The following is a 27381-nucleotide window of genomic DNA, read 5'->3' on the forward strand; positions in this document are numbered from 1 at the left end:
AGAGCTACTAGCCCACTCCTGACCTTCCATGAAATCAGACATGGTGGAAAGCGTGTCCTCACCTCCAATGGGACAGGCCTCGGAGATGCTTTTCACGGAATCCCACATAAAACTGAAGACTTAATCTGCTACCAGCATTCCTCAGCTCCATCTGGCTGCTGGAAAGAAAGTTCTCCCTTGATTGCTGCAAGAGAGGAAAGCTTGACTTTTAGTGGAAAACCTCAGTACTGCCTCAAACTTTAAGCACTGGATTTCTCATGAAATCTGATTTCTGTTTGTCCCAATTTTCTGGACAGATGACTAGAAAGAGGCCCTGTACAGATGCAGCAGAGGGAGCTTCAAAACCTTTAGCTCAGTTTGCACCCTCAGAGGTTTCCTGGTAGCCCTTTGGGAGTTGGGGAGAAGTGGGGCGTTTGAGCTTATCAGTAATAAAACCTTGTAGGTGGCCTCCAGCATCAGTCAGAGAGCTCAGAACCTCCAGGACCTGAGTGAGGGCAGCTCCACCCCATGAGAAAGGGAGGTCTGATGTCCCCTCCACACTGGGACCCACTGTACAGAAGGGTTGGACTTAGACCACCCCCACCCCAAGGTCACTGCCTGGAGGTTCCTTGAGAGGTTGGGGCTTAACTCCCAGTAAGTTTAAGCTTCAGGGCCTCTCCACTCCTTCCCATCCTTTCCCTCCTTTCCGCCTCCACCTCTTCCCCATTCTCTTCTGCCTTCCTCTCCCCCATCTCCTACCTCTCCCTGTTCTCCTTCCCACCCTCTCCTACCTGGCCCCTCCCTCCCCTCACTCTCTTCTTCCTTTCCTTTATCCTCCCCTTTCCTCCTCCCTGACCTCCTACCCCTCTCTCCTCTCTGTCCTCCCTTCCCTCTCCCCATCCTACTTAAATGAAATGGATCAGACAGCTTCTTATACTCTAAGAGAGTCCAAGGCTAGTTCTCTCCAGAGGCCCCTATCAGTTATCTGAAGATCAAAAGTTCAGCACCCAATAAATAGCTATTCATTTCACCCCCTTGGTTAGACAGCTTAAGCTATTCATGCCCAGAGAACACTAATTTTTTGAAGAATCAGAGGTATTTTAACTAAGCAGCATCTTCACTTTATTGCTCTAATTTTACATGTAAACACATTGACCAGACGGATGGCTTCTTACCCTGTCTTCACTTCTCCCACTTGGAGAACAGAAGTGGACAAAGTAAGAAGTGTTTACAAGAGGCAAGAATTGAGAACAGAATCATCTAGAAATTGTAGTGTCCACACAGATGGCTCTGGTGGAGCCTGAGCTAGGCTTGCTGAGGCCCTGAGCTGCTTTCTCTTCCTCTAACTCTGGACCACTGGCTGAGGCACACTCTCAGAAGGCAGCGGAAATTCATGATTCAGGAGTCCTCACTTACTCTGGCCCTTCCAAGGCCTTGGGAAGGGCCCCAGCCTTATGTTCCCACAGTCACAGGTTTCTGTAAGATTTGCAAAAGGAAGATATGTTACAGTTAGGCTTAACTGTTATGCCTTTCCACTCCAACTTCCCCCGTCACGCTTCTCTGCTCAGATGGCACTGGAGTAGCTGTGAACATTTTGGGGATCCAACTAAGGGTCTTAGTTTGGGTTTACTGAGATACGTCTGTGTAGTGTGCAGTCACTGCTGGGCAACCCGGTGCAGGAATGGGTTCCAGGAACAGTGCACAATGGTGTGGAGTCAGAAGCCATATTCAATATGAACATGCCCTTTGTGACTACCTGGGAAGTCTGTGGGCAGTGGAGGAGAAACCAGGCTGGAAAGGCACTGAGCCGGAAGCTAGTCTGTGGGAAATTCTTCCAAACACAGGATGTGGGAAAGTCAAAGCAGAGGATTCAGTTTTCCTTGGTGCCCAGTCAAGAAGGAAGCTCTTTCCTGTTAGGATTATAGTCAGAGATGCAGCATTTACACTGATAAATTCACCGCATGTTGTTGTGGGAAACACATCAAATGTAATTTATCGGAATTTTTGTATTTGTGGGGCATTTACCTGCAGAAATGCTACACCCAGCAAGTGGGTCTATGTGTAAGGAAGTATGCCGTAGTGCCTCCCAACTATCAATAATTTTGATCAACCTTGCTAGAGGAAAGACTACTTCATCTTTCTATTTCTCTCTAATACAAAATCATTATCATATAAAGAGGTTGTCAAAATATCCAGCCAAAATTACAGAGGAAAAAGTTATTTTAGAGGTGTGTCAGGAAGTTAATTAAAATACTGTGGCTTTTCTCTGGATTTTGAGATGTTTGTTGCACGCGCCAGCTTTTTAAAAAATGGTAAATTTTTGTGACATATTTTCTCCTTCTAAAAAAGTCACTTTCATGCTTAATTTTGGGTACATATACATTCTTTTCTTAAAGAAGCCTGCCCCAAATTGTATAAACCTCCAGCCCCAAATTGTATAAACCTCCAGCCCCACTATCCTGGATCTTCCCCATTAGCAGCCACCATGAGCTTCTGGAAAAAGGACCAGTTTTTGCTGCTTCAGGGAGCTCTGCTCAGGGTCTGGGCTCGAACATTCCCAGGGCCATGTGGTCAGTGGATTCTGTAAGGGTACCAGGTTGTCTTTCCTCCTGGATCCTTGTTTTTGGGGCTGCAGGGGTCTTTTCCTGATAGCTCCTGCCCCAGCCTCTCAGGCTCCTGCTCTGAATGGGAAAGAGCAGCAAGGAGCAGCTGTTGGTGCTCAGTGTCTCCAGCTGGGCTGGAAAGTCTGGCTATACAAGTTCTCATTTTACCATAAATATATTTCATAAATTTATAGATTCATTTAAATAAAAAAATAGATTTATATGCCCTAAATCTATTTTGACTCAGGGAGAAGGAGGATGGTTTCTGCCACATCTTTCCTCTGGTTCCTTTTGTGTTTGGGTCAGGGCAACTGGCAAACAAGACCGTCTTGTCCACAACAAGGCACTTACCAGTTTTCCTTTTTCTCTAACAGAGTTGGCATAGACCTGGATGAGTCGCTGAAGGAGGAACCCTCCTCACAACAGGCAAGTCAAAGAAGCCAATGCATAGATTATCGCACTGTGAGATGTTTAGTTCCTGTTCTGTTCTGGAAAAGGCATATGCTGGTCCAGCACGTGGCCAAGGGCTCTTTCTATACAGGGCTGCCTCTGCTGATCAAAAAAGCAGATGACTAGAAAACATCTGGGAATCCAGACTGCTCAATAACTTGAGTGCTTTAGCATATGAATGCTTAGAACCAGCATATACTTACAGTCTCTGTGAGGCAATTGGAAGTCTAGAAATTGAACAGTGTAGAGGCAAGAATACGGCTCTAGGAATGAGCCACCCTGGAGTTCTCATCCCTGCCAAATAACTTGCTAGCTGGGTAATCTCAGGTGAAATTTACTCAAACACTTCCAGCCTCAGTTTACTCACTTATAAAAAGGAATAACCATGGTCTGATGTTTGCTGGGAACACAATAAATGGACCTGATTCTCCTGCATGGCTTCTCATATATCAGTTACAAGTGTACAGAAATATTGAAATGGGTAAAAATACAATGAAATGCTCTGGGTGAGCCATAACTGACTTAATGGAGCAGCCACTATCTGCAGAGACCTGAAAATCCTTTGGGGAAAACTGTCTGCAGCAATGTGTAGTTCTCCAAGTAAATGAAGGGAAAAGCATCCTCCAAACTCTGAACTTGAACCTATTATCAGAGTCAAATCTGACATTGGCAATTTTGCATTAGTCATTTTTAATTCAGCACTTAAAAATATATATTGTTGCATCTTTTGGAGAAATTGGAAGTAGGCTAACATGATAGGATAATATCTTAAGTGATGTTGCTCAATGAATTATGTTGTGATCATACTGAGATTTAAAGATTTAAAGGGGATCTATCACTCTTTTCTTCTTTTTTTTTCCCCTATGATTGTATCAGTGAGGCACACCTGCTTACCTGGTTAGTGTTGCTGGGAAAGATGCTGCTTTCCTGGTTTCCATAGACATAAAAAAGGAAGGACTCTCTTGCTCTGCAGAAAGGGCAGGAAAATTAAGTTGGTGATGATTCTGACTCACATGTACTTTAAATTTCTTTTTTACGTGTTTCAATGAGGACAGCCTAATGCTATTTTCACTATTTCATGGCCTAGGAAACACACCTTACTGCAGGATTGTGCCCAGCAGGGGTGCCCACACACTAGGATCAGGGCCAGGATCAATAACCTTTGAAAGGAGCCCAAAGCCCATTTTTTTCACACTGGTGGGCTATTGTGAGTACTTAGTAAGGCCTGGCAGGGACTAATTTTTAAAAGTCATTTTCATCTTCTGTACGTCAACTAATCCATCCTCCTCCCTTCAAGCAAGACTTTTATCTAAATTCTATCCTTTTCACATATCTTTTCCTTTAAAAGAAAAAAAAGGAGACAGAACAAGAAAATTCATCAAAGGAAATTCTTCATTTTCTTCTAACTTCCTAGTATTCTACAACCATGTGTAATTATTGGTAAAATTTCCCAGTAGCCTAAGTCCTTCTCTTTGCAATTTAAATGTATTTTATTTTAGCTCAGTTATGTGGCACTTTAAAACAAATTAGGAAACAAACAAAAAATAAAGTTCACCATTGTTAAATCAGTAATAACTTTTACCTGAAGATGCTTACAGCCATAGAAAGTATTTTTTTTTTTTTTTTTAGATAGTACAGTGAAAACTATCTGGTATTTGGAGTCAGGAAACCTGGTTTCTACTCTTGATTTTAATATTTAAGTGCTATCTTGTCTTGGGAAAGTCTCTTACATCTTTTAAATCTCAGTTTCCTTGCCTGTAAAAATGTGAATGATAATGTGTGCATCTCCAGGTTGTTGTGAGAATCAAGGGAAACTGTATTTATGAAAACTATTCAACTTAATTTATTAAGCCAAATTCATTCATTTCCCAAAAGACTCAAGGCAGCTAATACCACCACCAGACATAATAAAATAAGAGTAAAATAGATTTTAAAAGAATTTTAAAATTCAGTAAAATAGAACAATAGTAAAGCAGAAAGCCAAAACCAGAGAGGTAAAAAGAATAATGAAAAAGCAGATCATGAAAAAGTCTTATATACTTGCTATAGTCGAAGAATAAGTAAACTTTCTGTTTGCAAAAATGGGGGAGAGGAACTAACAATCAGTAATATACTAAGTTCATATCTGCAGTGCCTGGTACGGGAAAGTAACGGCGGTAACAAACCACAGGGTGTCCATGTGTCTGCACTTGACCTGCACAGAATTTTTTTTGTTACTTTCCAAACCGCGTATCAAAAACATCCCTACCCTCATTTTGCCTGTCAACTCTACATATTCGCAGCTTTTGTTGCTCTGTCAGGCTACAGAGCACAAACCCTAATTCATAGGAGATTTGAATGTTTCTACTTGGTTTGCATTTATTAAGTTGGATTTGCATTAACAAATAGTATAATTTTTGCACTGGCCAACCTTAAAAAAAAAAAAAAAAGGAAAGACCCTATTCTTATTTACCAAAAGCTACAAAATTTTACAGGAAGTTATGGAAATTACTGCTCTTACATTCTCAAGAATAAACATACATAATTAACTGTGCCTATTTTTAAATGAATTTCATCTTTCTCTGTTTGTGGAAAGTAAAATAACTTTTGAGAAATAGGAACTTGTAGCTGTGACTAACTAGTAATGTAATGTCACAATTTTCCTTTTAGCCTGATACATCTTTAGGATATGAATGGCTTCACATTCTTAATATCAAACAAAGAACTATTGCCTCTCTTTTCCCCTTTCTGCCATTTTATCATGATCATCCTAATAGCTGTTGAGCACTGACAATTTTTCTTGACCCTGTTCTAAGATCCTTACATGTATTAACTCATTTAATTCCCAAAATAATGCTATGAGCAAATACTATTATTATCCCCATTTCACAAATAAGGAAACTGTATGTATATACACAGAAGTTAAAACAAACAAACAAACAAACAAAAAAACCTTGTCTAAGAGCACACAGCTGGCAGAGCTGGGATTTAAACCAGAAAGTTTGGTTCCAGAAGCCATACTCTTAACCAGTGTGTATGCATACATGCATTTCATTCATACATGCATGCATGCAACAAGTCATGATTGGCATCTACCTATGTCATGCACAAATCTGGTGGCAGGATGCAGCAGTTACCAATTCAAAATCCTCACCTTCACAGAGCTTATATTCTAATAGGAGACACCGATAATAAAAAGGTATTAACAACTACATACTATAAATTCAGAGAGTATCTTGGTTTGCCAGGGCTGCTATAACAAATACCACAGACTGGTTGGTATTTATTTTCTCACAGTTTTGGAAACAAAAAGTCAAAAATCAAGGTGTCCGCAGGCCCTGCTTTCTCTGAAACCTGTAGCATGCTGGTGGTGGCTCACAAGCAACCCATAACTCAATCTCTGTCTCTGTCCCATGGCCATCTTTCTGTCTCCTACTGCTACTGTGCCCAATGTCCTCTGCTCTTCAGGACTTCAGCCATACTGGATTAAGGCCCACCTTCAATTCAGTTTGGCCTCGTCTTAATGGGGCCTCGAAGATCATATTTACAAATGAGTTCACATCCACAGGACTGGTTGTTAGGACTTGAACATGTGTTTGTGGAGGGGATGACTTAATCCATAATGGAAAGGGATAACAATAAAGCAGATAAGAGGAAGCAGCAGAATGGAGAGAGGCTATTGGGTGGTCAGGGCAGACCTCTCTGAGGAAGTGGCATCTGGGCAGAGGCCTGACTGCTGTGCAGAAACGAGCTAAATGGGAGCTGGGAGAGCCGTCCAGACAGAGGACAGAGCAAGGATCAAGGCCCAGGAGAACCAATGGTGTGGTGCACGGTAAGAACTGCAGGAAGGCCAGAGTGTACGAGGTGGAAGTGACCAGAGACGAGGTGGGAGAGATGGACAGGGTCCAGATCCTTGCCATTGTGATGTTTGATTTTGTTGTATATGTGCTGAATACCCTTGAAGGTGTGGACCTCTTTAAAAACTCATTTCTCTCCCAACTGCACCCTGCCCACTGTTACAATGAGGCTAATTTCCATCTTTTCTAGCACAATTTTATTTTTTAAAGCTATGCTTGTTTCCCTGTGTGCTCTCTTAATGCTAATTCCATTTGCTTCCAATAGCTTCATTACAATTCTGGTTTTGATTGTCATTTATGCTTGTGTGCAACCTGGTGAATCAATTTTGGTTGCTTCTGCTCAAGAAAGTCCTAACGGAGCTGAGAAAAGTTCAAAGAAGGGCAATGTCAATAGCTGAGCAGAGAAAGTTGCTGCCAGAAGAATGAGGATTAAAAATATTAGGATTTTTCCATCAGAAAAACTAGAGTTTCTACATTCTAGTTTGATGTTTGCTGTCCCTAGGTCACCTTCAAACTTTGGTCAGTAACAAGTCACAATGCCATGGATTTCCTTCATGTCCAAAGTGATACCATTTCTGTCCATATCAATCTCAAAGACATAGTATGGCTAGGATGAACAACAAAGAGGGGCTCCACTACAAAATGACTATGAAACTTTGGGCAAGTCACTTGAGTCTTTCCATTGTTTCAATCACTCATTTATTTATTCATTTATTGAACAGAAGTTCGTTGAGTCTTGACAAATGCATACATCTATACAACTCATACCCCTATGAAGACTTAGACCATTTCTAACATCCCAGGGAATTTCATCATGCTCCCATCCAATCTGTGTCCATAAGGGACATTGGTCTGTAATTTTCTTTTCTTGGTGTTCAAACAGTTGCAGAGTACACATTTTCTTTCTTTCCTTATCAGGGTTTAGCATGAAAGTTGCATTTCATAGGTTTCACCAGTAAAACTACCCAGGCCTAGGAACTTTGTTTGGAAGGAGATTTTTAATTACACATTTAATTTCTTTAATAGATGTAAATCTATTTATATTTTCTATTTCTTGTCAGCTTTGGTAAATTATAGTTTTCAAGGAATTTGTCTATTTCATCTATTTGTCAGCATAAAGTTTTCCTTAATATCCCCTTACCCCACTTAATGTCTATAAGATCTGCAGCATTATCTTCTTTCATTCCTATTATTGGTAATCTGTGCTTTCTCTTTTATTCCTGATCTGTTTTCATGGTGATATATAAATTTCATTAATTTTTTTAAAGAACTAACTTTTGGCTTTGCTGATTTTCTCTATTGTTTTCTAGGGTTCCATTTCATTGATCTCTGCTTTATTTCTTTCCTTTTATTTACTTTGGGTTCAGTTGGCTCTTTTTTCCTTTGCTTATTTAGGTTAACACAGATCATTAATTTTAAACCCTTTTTATTTTCTAAAATAAACTTAGAAAGCTATAATGTTTTATTTCCATTATCATTTAGTTCAAAATATTTTTTATTTTTTGTTTGTAATTCCTTTGATTCCTGAGTTATTTAAAAGTGTACTGTTTAATTCCAAATATTTGGGACTTCTATTTCTATCTTATTGTTATTGAGTTCTAATTTAATTATGTTTTGGTCAAAGAATGTATTCGTAAGATTTCTGCATTTGAAATGTTTTTGAGGCTCTTTTATGATTCCAATTGGTCTATTTTGCTGAACATTCCCTGTGTACTTGCAAAAACATGTGTTCTCCAACTGTTTGAGCAACACCAAAAAACTGCAGAATACTACTGGTATAGTGTTCAATAAGTGTCAATTATGTCAAGTTGATATTTTTATACTTATTTTATCAGTTACTGATAAAAGCATCTGTTCTAGTTTGCTAATGCTGCTGGAATGCAAAACACCAGAAATGGATTGGCATTTGTAAAAGGGGGTTTATTTGGTTACACAGTTACAGTCTTAAGGTCATAAAGTGTCCAAGGTAATGCATCAACAATCGGGTACCTTCACTGGAGGATGGCCAATGGTGTCCAGAAAATCTCTGTTAGCTGGAAAGGCACATGGCTGCATCTGCTCCGGAGTCGTGGTTTCAAAATGGCTTTCTCCCAGGACATTCCCCTCTAGGCTTCAGCTTCTCTCCAAAATGTCTCTCAGTTGCTCTTGGGATGTTTGTCCTCTCTTAGCTACTCCAGAACAAAAGTCTGCTTTCAAAAACTGTCTCCAATATGTCTCTGTAAGCTGCAGTTTCTCTCTCAGCTTCTATGCATTCTTCAAAGTGTCCCTCTTGGCTGTAGCAAGCTGGCTCCTTCTGTCTGAGCTTATATAGTGCTCTAGTAAACTAATCAAGGTCCACACTGAATGGGCAGGGCCACACCTCCATGGAAATTATCCAATTAGAGTCATCACCCACAGTTGGGTGGGTCGCATCCCCATGGAAACACTCAAAGAATTACAGTCTAATCAACACTGATACATCTGCCCACACAAGATTACATCAAAGATAATGCCATTTTGAGGGACATAATACATTCAAACTGCCACAGCATCCAACTGTAATGAGGATTTGTCTGTGTCTCTTTTTAATTGTCAGATTTTGACTCATATATTTCAAAGCTCTGTTATTCTATGAATGCACATTTAGGATTATTGTGTCTTTATAATGCAGTGAGCCTTTTATAATTATGAAATGTTCCTCCTCATTTCTGACAACACTCATTGTCTTAAACTCTACATTGTCTGATGTTAATATGGCACACCAGTATTCTTATGCTTACTGTTTACATTGAGTATCCTTTTCCATCCATTTACCTTCAACTTATTTGATTCTTCATATTTAAAGCTTGTCTCTAATAGATAGTATATACCTAGATTATATTGTTTATTTGGTTTGACAACCACTTTTAATTGTTGGAGTGTGTAGTTTACTTATATTTAGTACGGGTATTAAGAGGAATGAGTTTAAATCCGTATTTCATTTTGTTCTATTTGTCCCATCTATTTTTTGTTTCTTTGTTCCTCTTTTTCTGACTTCCCTTGGTTAATCAACTTTTTTTGGCTCTCTGTTTTATTTCCTCTATTTGATTTTTAACTTAATCTTTTTCTGATATCTTTAAATGTTACTTATAGAGATTAAAACATGCATCTATAACTCACCACAGTCTTCTTAGGATTAGTAGTTTACCTCTGCACATAAAACATAAGAATCTTATATTTGTCTCTTTGACTACTTTTGTCATATACTTCACATCTGCTTCTGCTATAAGCCTTATAATACAATAAATCAAACGTTATTACTTTTGCTTTACATAGTCAATTGTCTTTTAAAGAAAGGAAGAAAAGAAAAAGGAAAAATTATGTCTTTTATGTCTACCTACATATGCAGCAGAAATGTTTTCCTGGTGCTCTTCATTCCTTCTTATAAATCCCACTTATATCTGGTATCATTTCCATGCAGTTGGAAAAGCAGCCTTTGGCATTTCTTTTAGTGTAGGTCTTCTAGCAATTAATTCTCTTATCTTTTATTTATCTGAAAATATCTTCATCTCACCCTCATTTTTGAAAAAAATTTTTACTGGATATAGAATACTGGTTTGACAGCTTTTTTTGCTTTAAGCACTTTGAAAATATCATTCCATTTTATTTTATATTTTATTTTATTTTATTTTTTATTTTATTTTATTATTTTATTTTATTTTATTTTACTTTATTTTATTTTTAATGGTCTCCAACTTCTGATGAGAAGTCAGTGGTCATTTTTTTCTCTTATTTCCCAAGCATAATACAGTGTTCTCTGGTTCCTTTTAAGATTTTCTCTTTATCTTTGGTTTTCAGCAGTTTGACTGTTATATATCTAGGGTGTTTTTCTTTGTATTTATCCTGTTTGGGATTCTGAGATTTTTGGATCTCTAGGATGACATTCTTCATCGAATTTGAAAAATATTCAGCCAATATTTATTCAAACATTTTTTAATTCACCATGTCTCCTCTGCTCTCTTTCTAGGACTCAAGTTTCATGTATATTAGACTTTATATTTTTTCCATCATCACATAGGCACTATTCTATTCTGTTAATCTTATTTCTCTGAGTTCTACAAATTGGGTAATATTTATTGATCTCTCTTCAAGTCCACTGTCACTTTCTTCTGAGGTGTCTCATCTACTCTTAAGCCAATCCAGTGAATTTTTTTTATGTGAGATATTATAATTTTGGGCTCTAAAATACCTATTTTGTTCTAATATACAGTATATTTCTCTCCTTAGATTCCCCATTCATGCACTCATTGCACCCATCTTTTCCCTTATAATTCTTAACATGTATTTTATAGCTGTTTTAAAGCCCTGGAATATTAATTCCAACATCTGGGTCTTCTCAGGATCTGCTTCTACAAATTACTTTTCTTTTGAGTGTAGTTCATGCTTTCCTTCGTATTCCTCTGCCTAGCATCTTTTGAACATATGCTGGACATTATGAATATTACAGTGTAGGGAATTTGGATTATGTTGCAGTGCTAGAAAGGATGTTGAATTTTATTCAGTCGAATAATTAAAAATTTTTAAGGCCTGGCTTCATGCTTACTTGAACTGATCTATTTCCATTTTGCCTTATTCATAGGGCACGGGCATTATTCTAGGGCATCTATTTCTTACTCATAAAGCATGCTTTTTTTGTGGTTTCAACTGAATAGCTCAGTCTCCACTTTATCTGGGCTAAACTCCAATGTTTCCCTGTAGTGAGCGAACTCTAACCTCTCCGCTTATTTCTCAGTGTCATAACAGCTGCTCCCTGCTGGCCATGTGAACCTCACCCTGTGCATATACAACTCAGTCCTCAGCCAAGAACCTGAGGGAAACATCTACATAGACTCCTGGGGACCCTCTCTGCTCAGCTCCCTCCTCTAGGGTACACTGCCCTAAAAATTGCAGCCCTTCAGCAACACCCAGACTACAATTTCTAACTCCTCAACTCAGTGAGACTGCTGCTTACTCTTTGCACTGCAATTTGGAAAGGACTCCCAGGAAAAAAGTTAAGGAGATTGAGTACAAATTTGTTTCCCTTTTCGCAAGGATCACAGCCCTTTCCTGTGTGTTATCCAATGCCTGAAAGCAGTTGTTTCATGTATTTTGTTCAATTTTATGGCTATTTATGGAGGAATGGTGTATCAGTCAGGTTCTCCAAGAAACAGAACCAATAGGATATGTGCATGCATACATCTGTGTGTGTATAAGGAGATTTATTTTAAGGAATTAGCTCACACAATTGTGGGAGATGGCAAATCTTAAATTTGTAAGGCAGGCCGACAGCCTGGAAATTCAGGCAAGATTTGATGTTGCAGTCTTGAGTCCGAAGTGGATGGAAATTCAAACAAGAGTTGATGTTGTTGTCTTGAGGCAGAATTTCTTCTTCTCCAGGAAACCTCAGGTTTTTGCTCTTAAGGCCTTCAACTGATTAGATGTGGACCAACCACGTTATCAAAGGTTATCCCCTTTATCTAAAGTCAATTGACTGTAGATGTCAATTACATCTAAAAAAAATACCTTCACAGCAACATCTAGACTAGTGTTTGACCAAACAACTGGACACCATAGTCTTTCCAACTTAACACAGAAAATTAATCATTACAGAGAGTCAGGCTAACAGTTATTCTATCATGAGCATCCATTACATATTATGAAAGTGATTTTAAGTGATTTTTCTAGAGAAATACAGAATAAATACAGAATACTATATACTGGAGTCACAAGTCTAGATATGAAACTCTTATCTTGCTATGGTGTTTGTGTTTCTGAATGCTGTCTCCAGGGGATAGCATTATCCATCATCTCTTGTTCTAAGTGAATTTTCCATTACGACGTGTATGCATGTGTGTGTATGTGTATGTATGTGTATATACAAGTATGGGAAAGAGTTATCACTATAACTAAATTATGTAATAAATCAGGCATTAGTTAAGAATACTGTGAAGGAATTAAAGTGAGATGATGTGAACTTCCTCTTGCCATGATTTTATATCTTTGTACTTAACCTTCATGCTATAACATGGATATATTGGGCACTGAATAAATTTTATTACCTTTAAGGGGAAAATATGTCTTCTACGCCTCAACTATAGTACCTTTGTGGAAACATTTTGTAAATTGTAAACAACTACACAAAACAAAAGTATGCAAGGCCTCATCATTATTACCTCTTCCCAAATCCCACTCGGTACCATTCACATCAGAACTCATGATTCCAGTATATAGCTGTGTTAACTTTCTATTGCTGTGTAACAAATTATCCCAAAACATAGTGGCTTAAAGCAACAAATATTTATTATCTCACAGTTTCTGTGGGTCAGGAATTTGAAAGCAACTTGACCAAGTGTTTCTGACCCAGAGTATCTCAAATGGTTGTGGTCAAGAATCAACCAAAACGATGTCATCTGAAAGCTTGACCGGGGTTGGGAGATCCACTTCCATAATGGCTCTCCCTCATGGCTATTTGGCAGGAGGCCTCAGTTCCTCGCTGCTATTGGTGGGCAGACTCAGTTGCTCATGATATAGAGAAACTCCATAGAGCTGCTTGAGTGTTCTCATGCCATGGCAGCTGTGGTCTGAGAGAGCAAAGTGGTCTGAGAGAGCAAAGAGGAAGACACAATGACTTTTTATGACCTAGTCTCAGATATGCACATCACTTCTGCTATAGTAACTCATCAGAAATAAGTCACTAAATGCAACCCACACCCAATAGGGAGGGTAATTAGGGTCTACCTGTTAAAGTGAGGCATATCAAAGAATTTGTAGACATACATTTTAAAGCTACCACAATATTCTGTTTACTTCAATGAAACCATTTCTTTTTCCCTGGATTATCTTGGATCAGCTATACAGACAGAGTTTTCAAGATCAGACCCTTCCCTATGGTTCTTCCTAGCTAAGCCATGAGCTTAGGTCATCTTGAAGCATATCTATGATTTTTATATGCCCTCTTAACAGTTACCCATTCTTGACTAGTTTTCACCTTCATTTTTTTCCCCATAACATGCATTTTCTGACTGTTTCTTTTAGGGAACATTTTCTGACTGTTTCTTTTAGGGAACATTTATGAATTTCTCAAGATCTCATATTCAGTGAGAAATGGAAAGGAAAATCCTCTGTCTCTCTTAATCCAGTGAGTCCCCCTAAATGAAAAGCAATCCCATATGATTATTCCAGAGTAGGGGTCACCGGATTCACTTAGCAAAGGCCCCATATTTTAATACTAACAGAGGAATGTATTTACATTTGCTTACTTCCTTTTCACTACAGTAAATATAGCTGTGTAACTGAACAAGAAGCTGTTCAGTCCCTTCTTGCTTCAGAGTCTTGTTTTCACAAATTTCTGGTCAGAGCCTTTTGTTTTCTCTCAGGGATTCAAATAAGCATAAAACAAAGAGTATCCTTGTAATTTTCCTATTATTCCTTCTCTGGGCTGGTGCTAGGGGTAAGGGAAAGTCACTTAAAAGACAACTACCCACTCCCTACTGTGCTCAGTCACTTCCCAACCTCAGGTCTATTCCCTTTGTGTCAGGAGATAAAAGAAAGATATCAAATGTCCCAATCATTTTTTAATTTTCCCAGAAATCAAGGATAATAAAGGAAACAGAAATCTCACATACATCAAACATTCTGCTTCTTAGAAGTAGCAAGAGCAAATAAAAGTTGAGATTCAATACCCTTGAATCTCCAGTTCCCATTTACAGCTGTGAAACATGAGGCTCAGAGTTGTTTCAAGAATATTATTATTAAACAGTAGAGAGTCAGAACTCAGGTCTTGGTCTCCAGTGTCTGGATCTTATGCTTGCTCCGACTCGCACACCAACTCCCCTCTGGGCTAAAGAAACTCAAAATGAGAAGAAATATTGCTGATGATAAAAAGAAATGCCACCAAGTTCCAGATACTACTTCTGATGACTGCTCACTTAGATTGTCCTTGGGGTATGAGCATCTCTCTGCCTCAGAATAATCCAATAGATTGATGCCACCTGCTGTCCTCTGCCCATCTGGTCCTTCCCAAGGGCCTGCTCTCTGTGCTGCCTCATCAGATACCTTCCCTGTTCCAGGGTGACTGCACAGGCCAGCTTTCCCCTGGCACATTTATCTTCAACCCCCAGTGCACGAGCAGAACACACACTAGACTAACTCATTTATTTCTACTCATTTATTGATGGCCTTTCATAACCAAGTTATTAAGTCATCAATAACCTAAGAGAAATAAATGAATGGAACCAGAATTGGGCCAATAGATATTTAAGACATACACTGAAAATTTTATCTAGGATCAGCAGAAAAATCATTGCTTGGTTACCAGTGGTATTTCCCCCACTGAGGAAAATGTGGTCCACAATGTTTTATTCTAACCAGAACACAGTTTATTTGTCTCCAAAGTAGTGAAATGAGTAACACCTCCGGTCCCCCAAGTAAAATAAAGGTAAAAAAAAAAAAAAAAGATTACAGGAGTCAACATTTTTCCAAAATGCTCCCTAATAGCTACCATTGCTGACAAAAATATCCCTGGAAAGTTTGCTAGAAGTGGTGTGAGCTCTTTTAGGAGTGCTTGTGAATACTGATGGATTGCCCTAGGAAATAAAAATTAAAGAGAGAGGAAATAGAAGGGAAGGCTAGGAGGATTTCCAAGATTGTAGGGAATCCTTGAAACCAGTTTGTAGGAGACCAAATTCCTATCAGTGAAGTTAAGTTTCTACAGGGACACATTCAAAGCCATCAGCAGTTCACGCAGCTGAGGGGAGTCTTGTATTTTCATTATAGTTTGCAGTATCTGTGACTTCTCAGTCTCAGCCTCTGTTGGCACTCCAGTATCCTGACCTCATCTCCCTTTTCAGACACCCCTTTGCCCTAGTTTGCTTGCCACTTACCCCTAGAGGTCCCATCCAGAGGAATCTTGGCTGCCAAGGTGTGCACTCTGTGCCCATTGCCTCAGTTTCCTCAAGTAATAGAACAGGAATAATAATAGAACATAGTAGAACAGGAGTAATAATAGAATACACTGAACCAAATTGTTCTGAGAATTAAATGAGTTAATATACAGAACACACTCAGAACAGTGTTTGGCACATGGTAAAGGTTCAAGAAATGTTAGCTCTTACTGCTGTTGTTGTAATTAATAAAAATATAGTATCTTCCATATGAGTAGAACTTTAAAGACCAGCCATTCCAATTACTGCAGTGCATTTTACAGACAAGGAAACTGCAGCCCAACAAGACTAACTGGCCTTTTGTAGAATCTCTGTGCTTTCCAAAATTTAAAGACCATGTTAGATAATAGCAGAAAGAATTCTCTGGAGTCCAACATTCCTGAATTCAAATTCCAGAATTGTCACTTCCTAGCTGTGAGCTTTGGGCTCATTTCTTCCCTTCCTTGAGCCCCTCTGTGTCCTGATCAGTAAAATAGGTATAACGCAGCCTGCCTTGCTGAACTTTTATGAAAGTTAAAAATAATTACTGGAAAGAATAAATGACTGGATAATGTGACTTAAATGCTGCCTAGTGGTTAATGAGGATTCAATAAGTGGAGACTGTTGTGAACATCACTCAACAGGGCTGCTACACTGTGGACCCTAGAATCCTAGGCTTCTGACTACCAGCTGAGCTCAGCTCTACACTCCTCTGCCTTTACTTTAATAAAGAAACACAGGAATCTGATGACATTCCTTTTCATCCATTTTCTTCAATGACTATCATGACATCGGTAAATATTATAACCAATCAGAAATTACCTATGCCTGTGGATGGGTAAAATTATCCAAGTCCTTATTGCTCTTGAAAAAAATAGAAGAAAATGAAAAAGAAAATCCCCACTGGTTGTCTCATAGCTTTTCTTAACTAGTTTAGTTCACCATTGCAGTTTTGTTCTCCCACCTGAACCCCATCATACTAGGCCTCTTAGGGAGATGGTGACCCAGAAACAACTTGCAAAGATGATGAAGAAAACACTATGTGCAGCAGTGAGTTTGCAAATCTGACACCGTTGCAAAAGATGCAGAGAAGGAAGGAAATTGAGCCGGACAACCTGGTATCTTTTTTAGAGGAATACGATGAATAAATTCTAACTCTAGATAACAATGCATGGTACTCTATCTTTACTGGAAAACAGAGCTCTGCAGAATTCTAATGTCCATAAAAAGAGAGTTGGGAAGGAGAATGAGTTCCATGGACAAGTAAGTTTGAGAAACATTTCCCTCTTAAAGATTTACAATGCTCTGTAAGTTTATAATTGCAGAGTCATTTATAAATTAAGGCTTCTGAAAAGGCCTGCATTGAGGAAAGCTGTTTAACATTGTCAAACCCACCCTTCCCTGAATGATTGGTGCAGAATTCCCATCAACATCATGTTAGAACAATGTTGTACCAGGGAACACTGTTTGGGAAAGTGTACAAGGTTTGAAAGTCAGAGATTTTAAGACAACCAATGATTAGGGCTGCCAGATTGGGTTTTAATTTTATTGGGAATTAAATGTTTTAACCATTTTAGACAAAGGATAAATTGCTTAATAAAAATGGACAATGTTTTACTTTCTTGTATATCTCTTTCATTTCTAAGGGACAGAACTGCAGCATCCATTGGTACATAAATGTTTCAGGGGGCAGAATACGCAGCCTTTTCTGTTCAGCTAGTCATCATTAACCAACAATGGGAGTGGCTGGAAAAGAGCAAAAAGTAAAAATAATATAATATAATACAATATAATATAATATAATATAATGTAATAAAAGCCAATCAACTTGGTCTAACTAAAGGGTGACTGGTGTAGCCAGTGGATTGCCATCGTCTTCCATGTGTCATCATGTTGAAAGAAGAATGTCATCGTGTTCACATGATCACTGGACTGCAGACTCCTGATACAATTTGGGGATGGAAAATGTGGGCCCAAACAAAGCAACAAAGTCCACATTAAGTTACAAATGCTTTGCATGCTAAAAATAATGACAACTGATTGACACTTGGAATTCTCTTCTCTTAATATGCAAAATGGGATATACAAAAGAAGTTTTAAAATGCACTGAATATCCTTCTTACCAAAGTGCAGCATTCATTTATCAGTTGTCCTCAGAGTTCACAAAATATTTCACCTTCTTTCCTTTTTTTCTCATTTTCATCCTCTGTTACCACATAAACACTCATTGAATACTTTCTCTTTCTCTTTTTCCTTAATTCCTTTTCTTCCTCCCTCCCTCTGTGGTCCTTGTGGGAGAAAAAATAAAAAATGAAATTAGCACATCCAATTATTCTAAGCAGGAAGGTATCAAAAACTAACCATAGCCTTTGGTAGTGATCTACCAAAAAGAAAATGAATGAACACTAGTATAACAATTATTAGGCTGTTATCATCCCTTTAGTCTTGACCTTTTGATAAGCCATAAATAAATACCATCTTAATTTGACAGAAGCAAACTGTAAAAATCCCACTGCAGCAATCTGACAGAAATATCATTTTTATTGATGTCAAAAATTGGCATTTCTTAGCTCTTTAATAAAATTGGGATTATTAAGAAAAGTAAATGTTGGATTATGCCACAAGCGTCCCTTCCACCTGGTCTGACCTATGAGCCAATTTGCCTGGCAACTGCTTCACTATTTGGATGAAAATGCCTATGCCTAGAAAGGTTTTTTGGATTTAGTTAAATTTATTTTGATTTGACATATATTTTGATATTGAAATGTGTTCTATTCTTTATCCAGTGGCTTCTTCTATTGTTCCTCTCCAGGAAGCAAATAACTTGGATAAAAACACGACAAAAACGGAGAGTGCGTGGCTCTTCAGAATGTGGTATGGCTTTGACCACAAGTATCCTTTGATTATGACGATCTCACAAATACTGCTGCATGGCAGAGAATGACTTCAAGTGCTTAATCACTGAGGTGTGCACCCCTGCTCTGCAAGAAACACAGAAAGGTAAAGCAAATTCATAGACAGTCTTAAAGAATGATTTCAGAAAATTAAAAACTATGTAGTTCACATGTAAGTGTTCCCAAGCTCTAAAGTGAAAGCTCTCATGGGCAAAAGGTATTTGGTGTTTTTATGGTAATCTAATATCTAATATCTAATATCTAAAATCATAGAGTCCTGAAGAACTGAATTATTTTATTGTTCTTCCCTCTGTGAAGACCTTACTTTTCTGGTCGAGTTGGCCCAACACACCTGCTTGATTGAGGATGTGGTATGGACAGTCTTGGCAACCTTTGGCCAGGGTGACCCAGACAAAGCTCCCACACTCTTCTCTCAGGAACCCTTTTGTGTGCTTTTGTCTCATCCTGTGGAAAAATGAAGAGGAAAATGAGTCAGGTTCATCATATTATAAAGCAGAACTACTTTGTCTTCCAGGCAGACTTGAGTGAGCTTTTTTCCAGTGAAAGGGAATTTTTAAATCCTAGCAATCGTTGTAAACATAGCAGCTCAGACACACATCACCGTGTGATTCGAAGGGCTGAGAAATCAGGCCTGAAGTGATTTTCCATTGTGAGTTGCAGTAAGCAGTCCATCTCTAATCCCAAGCAAAGGGCCCCACAGAAGAAAGGAAAGGGCTGCACTGAAAATTGAACACATTGGGTCTTTGTAGCTAGTCTGTCACAGTCACAAATCCCTCTTCTTTCCGGGAGAAAATGCCATTCACGGGGTGATATTAAGTTTACAAGCAATGAATGATTAAGGCCACAATAAATCAGTGGAAGAAGAAGAATTAAGACTGGGGGAAAAAAACTCAAAGTATCAGTGAAGAAGAGGTAAAAATGGAAAGGGGAGGAGGCAAGAGAAATATAGGAAATTCACAGTAGCATGGAAAGGAAAACAAATTAGAGGAATGACTGTGAGGAACAGAAAGGAAAAATAAGAAAGAAGCAAAGAGAGAGGCCAACTGAAGTTTGCAGCAGAAAGTAAAAGGAAACCAATGTGAAAATTAGAAAGCAATTCTGCAAAAGTAGAGCATTCCAAAATTACAAAATGGTGATATGGAAGGTAGAAGTTTTTCAAAGTTTCAGTTTGGTCCTTCCATGGCTCTCTTACCCATGGCCAGATATCTTGCCTTGCTCAGTCTTGAGTTTTGAGGGATCACATAGGTTGCAGTCACCTAAAAAGCAGTCCGTCTTGGCCATTAATTACCTCTTGGAGGTTCTCTTATCTCATTATTTACCGGAAGCCTTCCTAGTCTCTCTAAAGGAAGCTTGTTCAGAGAAGGTTATGCTGGTTTGTGCTCCTGTTTGACTGCTCCTATGAAAACAGAATTTGATCCTACCATTGCTTATAAGTACCTGATAACCAAATTTGTATGAAGTTTTAAAAAATTTACTGAATTTTACACATAAAGGCTGCTTGGTTACAATGAGATGAACAGGAAGAAAATGGTATAGCAGAATAGAGATAAAAGGTGTACAAATTCTGGCAGTGCTCTGAGGAAGGCTTTATAATAAAGAAAAGGAAAAAAAAGTGGAAAAAAATAACTTGTAATCAAGAAATTGAAAAGGGGAGCCCACACTAATTTTTAGCTTACAGCAGTGGCACTGAATTCAGATGATATCATAGTTTTCACCTCACTTTTCACCAGGGGTTTATTTACATGTGATTATGGACAGACTATCAAAAGTGAAAGCAGATTTACACTCTCAGTAATATCTCTTCCCATGATATTTTGTTCTGTGTGTTTGTTCCAGTTTGCTAATGCTGCCTTTTGCAAAACACCAGAAATGGATTGGCTTTTATAAAGGGGGTTTATTTGGTTACAAAGTTACACTCTTAAGGCCATAAAGGTAAGGCATCAACAAAGGGTACCTTCGCTGGAGAAAGGCCATTGGCATCCAGGAAACCCCTGTTAGCTGGGAAGGCTTGTGGCTGGCGTCTGCTTGCTCCCAGGTTGCATCTCAAAATGGTGTTCTCCAAATGTGTTGTTCTTGAGGCGTTTTGTCCTCTCTTAGAGGCTGTAGCTGCTTCGAGGTGTCACTCTCAGCTGCTCTGTGTCTGAGCCTGTGTGGCTCTTTTTAAAGTACTCCAGTCATCCAATAGAGAACCACCCTGAATGGGTGGGGCAACATCTCAATGGAAATAATCCAGTGAAAGTTCTCACCCATAGTTGATTGAATCACATCTCCATAGAAACACTGAACCAATAGGTTCCAACCAAATCAACACTAATACATCTGCCCCCACAAGACTGCATTAAAGATAAGGCATTTGAGGGGATATAGTACATCCAAACTGGCACAGTGTTCATTCTAGAAATTGCAGTGCTGTCATCACTGCAAAAACATATTTTCATTTAGACAATGTGGTTTTTGTATCATAGACATGCTCTGAATTTATACCCAGAGAGTAGCAAACCCACCAGTTTGACTCTGTGACCTCATGATACATTTATATTTTTAGAGACAAATTGTACACTTGGCATTTACCATCACACTATTTTCCACCCAGAACGCAGGTAATATGCCCAACTGTATAGATGATCCCCCCCAAACCTGGGGTCAGGTTACCTGGCATGAGCCAAAAAAGAAATTGTCATGAGGCTGAAGGAAATTAATTATGCAGTTAGGAGCTGCTCAAGTTTCATTTCAGTAAAATTTCATCATACAAAAGAGGCATCATGAAGTACTTAAATGAACTTCCTCATTGAAACAACTCTATGTCCACAATATCCCTTACTCTACATGAAAAGCACCATATCTCAATATGTTCACAAAGTCACCCTTAAGGCAATGAGTAATTATGATGCCTTACTTTATGTAGTGCAGGACTCACATCTCAAACTTATCTGTTGAAGATCTGTGCGGTCCTGGTTGTTCACCTCAAGAACATCATCATGAAGGAGTTCCCAAAATCCTAAGTCGTGTCCTCAATTTTTCAGGTGCACAAAGTTAACAATACCAAAGACTCCAAGAATGGTTCAGTCTCAGAGATGGACTCAGTCCAGCCAAGTTCAAAGGAGGCAGAAGTATAAACCAGACACCAGAGTCCTAAATCACCACCTTCTCAATGGGGAATATCCTTTCCCCAAGATGAGAAGGCTCAATCACAACCTGGTCCCTAGTGTCTCTCTAGCCTCCTGTCCTTCCTCTGGCTCCTCACTCCCTCTGCTCCGACCACCCTGTCCTTTCTCAGACTTGCCAAGCACCCTCCTGCACAGGGGCCTCTGCTCCCTCTGCCTGCCATGCCCTTTCCTCAGAGAGCCACAGGCCTTCCTTTCTCACCTTTTGCAGTCACGTTGCCACTGAGGCCTTCCTGGCTCCATATTTAAATTCGCAGGCCCAGCACAAGTACTCCCTCACCCCTTCCCTGATTTATTTTTTCCCATATCACTTAGGACCCCCTGACATAGTTATTTGTTTTGACAGTCTCCTCCAACCAGGATCTGTGCTTTCTGCGGGAGGGATTTGGGTCTGCTTTCATTAGGTGGTATGTCCTCAGGACATAGAATGGTGCCTGACACACAGCAAGCAAGCAGTAAATATTTGTTGAATAAAGGAATGAATCAAGCAATCAGTTCTTTTCTATCCAGGGTACCTTCATTCCAGATATGGATATAGCAGAAAAATCATATTAATTATCAGAAGGTTGCTAAGTGGGTCTGCAAGAAGAGCAAAGCAGAGTGGGTAAATTTGAGAGCATTTTCACCCAGATTGCCCTTTGGCACCCTAAGGACACAACCCAGGCAGACACCTGCCCCCAGCCTCAACATCTCTCTCCCTACTCATGGACGGCCAGTCATTGTAGACTTGTTGACTTCCTTCCTATGGTTGCTCTGTTCTTTCTTGGGGTTTATTAGTACAATTGATATGGTGCATTAACTCCTGGCTTTGGCTTAGAGGTCTTTCTCTCTCTGATGATTTTGAATACATCTTATCTCACCAATCCTGTGTTGATTTTATTAGTTCCAAACTCAAAATTTTAGATCCATCTGTCTCCCTTACAAATAATCTCTTATAATAAGGAGGTTAGAAGCAGAAATTAAGACATCAGATCAAATTATTTGCTTAGGATCACAATATTACAGCTGGATTGGGAATCTTATGTTGCCTTATTCATAGGTAACTAATGATCTTGCTGAACTGTCTGCTTCCTAGAGTTTCTTTCTATGCTATCATTTATTATGTCTTCTCTTAAGTATATATTAGTCCTATAAATGTGAATGACACAAGATAAAAAAGATCTTTTCCAAAATAAAAAGGGAAGCCTAAAATCATTTTTAGCACTTCCTGTATGCTAGCAGCAACTGAAAATATCATGTGGTTGCCAACATTTTACATAAGTGTAAAGAAAGCACAAAGATGACAATAGATTGGCAAGATGACACAGTAACAGAATTATATAAAGCCACATGAATGGAGACTTCCTTCCCATCAAGTGTGTACTGATGTATTACCAGTTTGTATTACCAACAAAACTCAAAGGCTTGGTGCCTGGATGCTGCGACTCTTGTGTTTTCTGTTTTGAAGAGTCTAGCAAGGAAAGTGGCAGGTGCCAGAGACCCTCCTGTACCACACGATGAGAGGCTGGAGTGCCACTCCGGGAAAAGTAAACATGAACTTCAGGGTCATTCAAAATGATACTGGGAACCAAGGATTTAAACATAATGATATTTTAGATTTTTTAAAAAAAGGGAAAGAAAAAAGTCCCCTTCTAAAACTTGTCAGAATTCATTATATCCCACTCAGTCACACTTATTTTAAATCATAGATATGAATATTGTGAGCAGCAATTTCCATTTTAAATGATGAACACTGCATTGCAGTTTTTCTTTATTCTGACTAGCTGAAGCAACATGAATTATTTATTGGGGTAGTACTGTGGCCTTGTGAATGACTTGAGTTTGCTTCAAGAGAAACTCTCAGAGGAATGAGGAATGTTAGCACCATGATCCCTGATTTATAAATGAGGGAACTTGAGCCCAAAGGAGGGAAAAGGCAAATCCAAGGTTACCGATGGGCTTGGAGCTAGCATTCATAATCAACAAAAGAGCATGCTGTGTCCCCCTGAGAATCCAGTGATCCCAGGTGAAGGGGTCCATCCGCTGTGTTCTGATAGCGCTAATTAATATATGTGTGATGCTATTGTTGTAAATGTGCCTGGCATACAATTTATAGTTTTAATGTGATATTCATTGGTAACTTATCAAAAGCTTCACCAGTCTGGGGTTGGGGTGTAATTTACTTTCAGTAGCAATCAGGAGGGATAGCAGAGGATGTAAGTAAGATGTCCTATGGTTCAATAGCTCTTTATTGAGTGCCTACTATGTGCTAGACAATATAACTAACTACTGGGGGTCCAGCAGCAAACAAAGTAAACATGGGGGACCCTCATGCAATCTTGCACTTTTGTCTCAGTGAAATGAGTCATGACCCAATATCCCCTTCAATCACTGGCATCACCAGAGTTTAATGGGGAGAGTCTTTACAGTAACCATACATTACAATCGAGTGGAAGAGAAGTTACCCTCACTTGTAAAATGAGGGTTACCCTCACAACTGGTTTCAGAAAGCACCCAAATTTTACTCTGAGCAAATATTTGAAACAAACAAACAAACAATCAGCTTTCTAAAAGCTCTCTCTAAATAAATCCCCTGCTGGCATATTCAAGTGTGGGTGTACATCACATTATAAATGTGCCTCCCAGGAAGTTGGCTGTAGGGAAAGCCAAGCTTGCATTGGGCAGCAGTGCAGCCACCACTCCCTTCCCCTGACTGATACATTGGGAATTCAGCTTGCCTATGGTGGTTCTTGTCCTCACAGGTGCTGATGTAGAAAGAAAGATCTTGTAAAATGGTCAAGAGTTTTCACCTAAGTGAAGTGAAATTAAAATTCACTAAAAGATAATACCAGCTTCATGTTCCTTTTTGTTCCCACGATTTTTTGGTGGAAACCAATGCAGGGGAATTTTAACAGTACCTGCAAACCTGAGCTGGGTTTTGTTCAAGTCCTCACGTGAGTCTTCCATGATTTCTTCTTCCGTATAATGAGAATGATAAAGACTAAACTCTGCTCCAACTAAATCCAACAGAAAAGTTGGTTGGTTGTCAAAACAGCTTCCTGCTGACAGTAAGTTGTTCTCTTGTTTCTCAGAGCCAAAACATACTTAAAACAGCTAAGCAGTCAGTTTTTTCAAGATCCTATGGCCTAAATTCATTGCAATATGGGATTCTGGGGTTTCATGCATGATTGTTCTGTAAATTTACCACTTCTCTAATTAAAAAAAATAAAATAAAATAAATTTTAAAAACTCTTCTAAAGTCCTGACAATTGATCACAAGTATAATTTTGTGAATTGTTGCCTGAACATGATGGATTCCCCTACTGTGAATGTGAACAGTTGTGGGTCCCAAGATGATAATTGGGATTTCAACAATGATCCTGGGATTCTGTAGGACTTTTGCAATCCATGCTTTCTTTTGCTTTTGCCCCTATAAAAGTGTTAACAAAATTTCTATTAAATAAGAACAGTCTTGCATTTCATATTCACTTTAAGCAAATAATATGAAAATCTGGATTTACACAAACAAGAAGTCAGAAGGTGACTCCTCCCTTTGTAGAACTGATTCACAAAATAAATTCCTTTAAATCCAATTCAAAAAACACCGATTGAAAACTCTCGGTGCAGACCAATGTATTAGATCTTCTCATTCATTTACAGTCACTAATTTGTTTATCAAATGCTTATTAAGAGCCAGTCATGTCCCAGCCACTGTCCTGGGCAGTAGGGATACAGACGTGAACAAATTCTCATATATTCTTACATTCCAATATAGTTCTGTTCTAAAATTTCTGACTTCCAAAAGCCTTTTCACCAAAATACCTATTTTATAAAGAGACACTGACACATTCCACTGTTGGTTTTTATCAAATAGGGGAAAGTCAGGTACAGTGGTCAAGATTTATGGATTTGCTATTGTAGCTCCATTCACTTACAGGTTGTGTTATTTTAGGAAAGTTATTTAGCCTCTCTGTACCTCAGTCTCTCATCTGCAAAATGGGGGCAATAGAACCTCCTAGGTTTGTTTTGAGGATGAAATGAATTCATTTAAATCTCTTAGAACAGTGTTCAATAAGTGTTAGTTTTACTATTACTACATGTTGATCTCTTAAAGAGAGGCATCATGTAACGCTTTTAGTAGTTTTCATTCATAGTTATTTATTATCTCTAAGTGACCAAAATTTCCATTATTTTACATGTTTGTAATAATTTTAGTTGCAACAACCATATTTTATTACTGTAACAAAGTCTTAAGAAACGAAAGGTTTCACTTAGGCTATAAATCATATATAATTCATATTTGATCTCTAGTAAATTGTCATAGCCACATATTAGGCAGTTCTTTTGTGTTCCCTATTCTGCACATGCAGTTGATTCATTTATGATTTTTCTAAGTTATAGTCCATCATCCTGTGGTTATTTTTCTGGAAATTACACCACAGACAGCAATTTTGACTTGATAGAGAAGTGCAGCAATTTTTTTTTTTGTTCCACAATGGAAGGGACACAAGCCTTTGATGATAATTATTCCTCCTGTGTCTTCTGTGATAAAGGAGATCTTTCAATTGCACCTTTCAGGTGAAGCCCTGGTGTTTTGTCATTAGCAATGTGGTGTTATATTTGAAGACTTCTAGGTTGGTATTGAATCATTTTGTTTTAAAAGAGGGAGAAGGAACAAAACAGCAAGACTCTCAAAAATACATGCATTATCTTGATGCTGCCTGTATTGAATTTAGTTTTAATATTGCTTCTCCATGGAAAAAAGAGCATTTTGTTTAAATTTCCTTTAGTTGCTAGTTGGTTACTTCTTCTCAACGGTAGGAGCCAAGGTATTTACAGGCTGCCAACAATTCATGAGCTACCAGAGACACATTATCAGCCTGGGTGGCTGCCGGCCTTACATATTATCACCAGGCACAGTGCAGAGGGACCTGGATCTCTCTTGGAGACTGCAGCTCCTCAGCACTCATCACATGTGAAGTGGCACACACCACTCAGAAAGTGCTGGGCAGACACGGCTCTGCCCTAATTAAAGTTTGCTTCACAAGGTAGACAGTGGTGATATATTCTGAACATATGTTGGACCAGCTCATAAATAAGAGTGAACAAAGAGATAAGTGTACTGGTGGGTAATGGAGGAAGAGCTTGTCAGGGAAATAAATACTATTCTTCCAGTCATGTGGGAAAGAGTCCATGGAGAAATTGGGATTTCGCAACATGAAATTAAATAATGAGAAGGGAGAAAGAGCATCCTGAGCAGAAAGAATAACATGGGGGAAGGTCCTATGGCAAGTGTGGCATGAATAGATGAAAGAGTATCTGAATAAATATGTCTGAAAGGTACAGAATTAGACAAAAGAAGACAAAGGAGGTAGTCTCCAGGGAACAATGGAGTAAGCCTTGGAGCAAAGGATGAGACTCTTATTCCCAATGTCGGGTGTAGTCTGAATTCTTTCTGGTTGGTATTAATTTTATATTTTTGTTTGGTGACTCAGACAATGTGTCTGAGCAGATTGCAATGTGTCACAGCTCTTTTT

At 38.7% G+C, this 27381-nt stretch overlaps 1 protein-coding gene and 1 long non-coding RNA gene across 4 annotated transcripts in view; one reads left to right on the plus strand and one right to left on the minus strand.

Moving 5' to 3' along the window:
- Window positions 1–27381, plus strand: part of SLC9A9 (solute carrier family 9 member A9) — a 592279-nt gene that overhangs the window by 472035 nt on the left and 92863 nt on the right. The window contains exons 13-14 of the mRNA XM_037843226.1: window positions 2957–3008; window positions 18599–18678. Coding sequence (XP_037699154.1) covers window positions 2957–3008; window positions 18599–18678 — 132 coding nt within the window. The remainder of the gene's footprint in view (window positions 1–2956; window positions 3009–18598; window positions 18679–27381) is intronic.
- Window positions 3086–20716, minus strand: LOC119539576. 3 transcript variants are annotated; one of them, XR_005217909.1, is made up of 5 exons: window positions 20656–20716; window positions 19033–19145; window positions 17910–18074; window positions 3927–3999; window positions 3086–3134 (listed from the first exon to the last, which is right to left on the minus strand). It is a non-coding gene; the product is annotated as an uncharacterized LOC119539576 (long non-coding RNA). The 3 variants fall into 3 exon arrangements; XR_005217907.1 differs by lacking the exons at window positions 3086–3134; window positions 3927–3999 and adding an exon at window positions 17398–17532; XR_005217908.1 differs by lacking the exons at window positions 3086–3134; window positions 3927–3999; window positions 17910–18074 and adding an exon at window positions 18322–18767.

Source organism: Choloepus didactylus, chromosome 1 (assembly GCF_015220235.1).
Source record: "Choloepus didactylus isolate mChoDid1 chromosome 1, mChoDid1.pri, whole genome shotgun sequence".
Classification (NCBI taxonomy): Eukaryota; Metazoa; Chordata; class Mammalia; order Pilosa; family Megalonychidae; genus Choloepus; species Choloepus didactylus.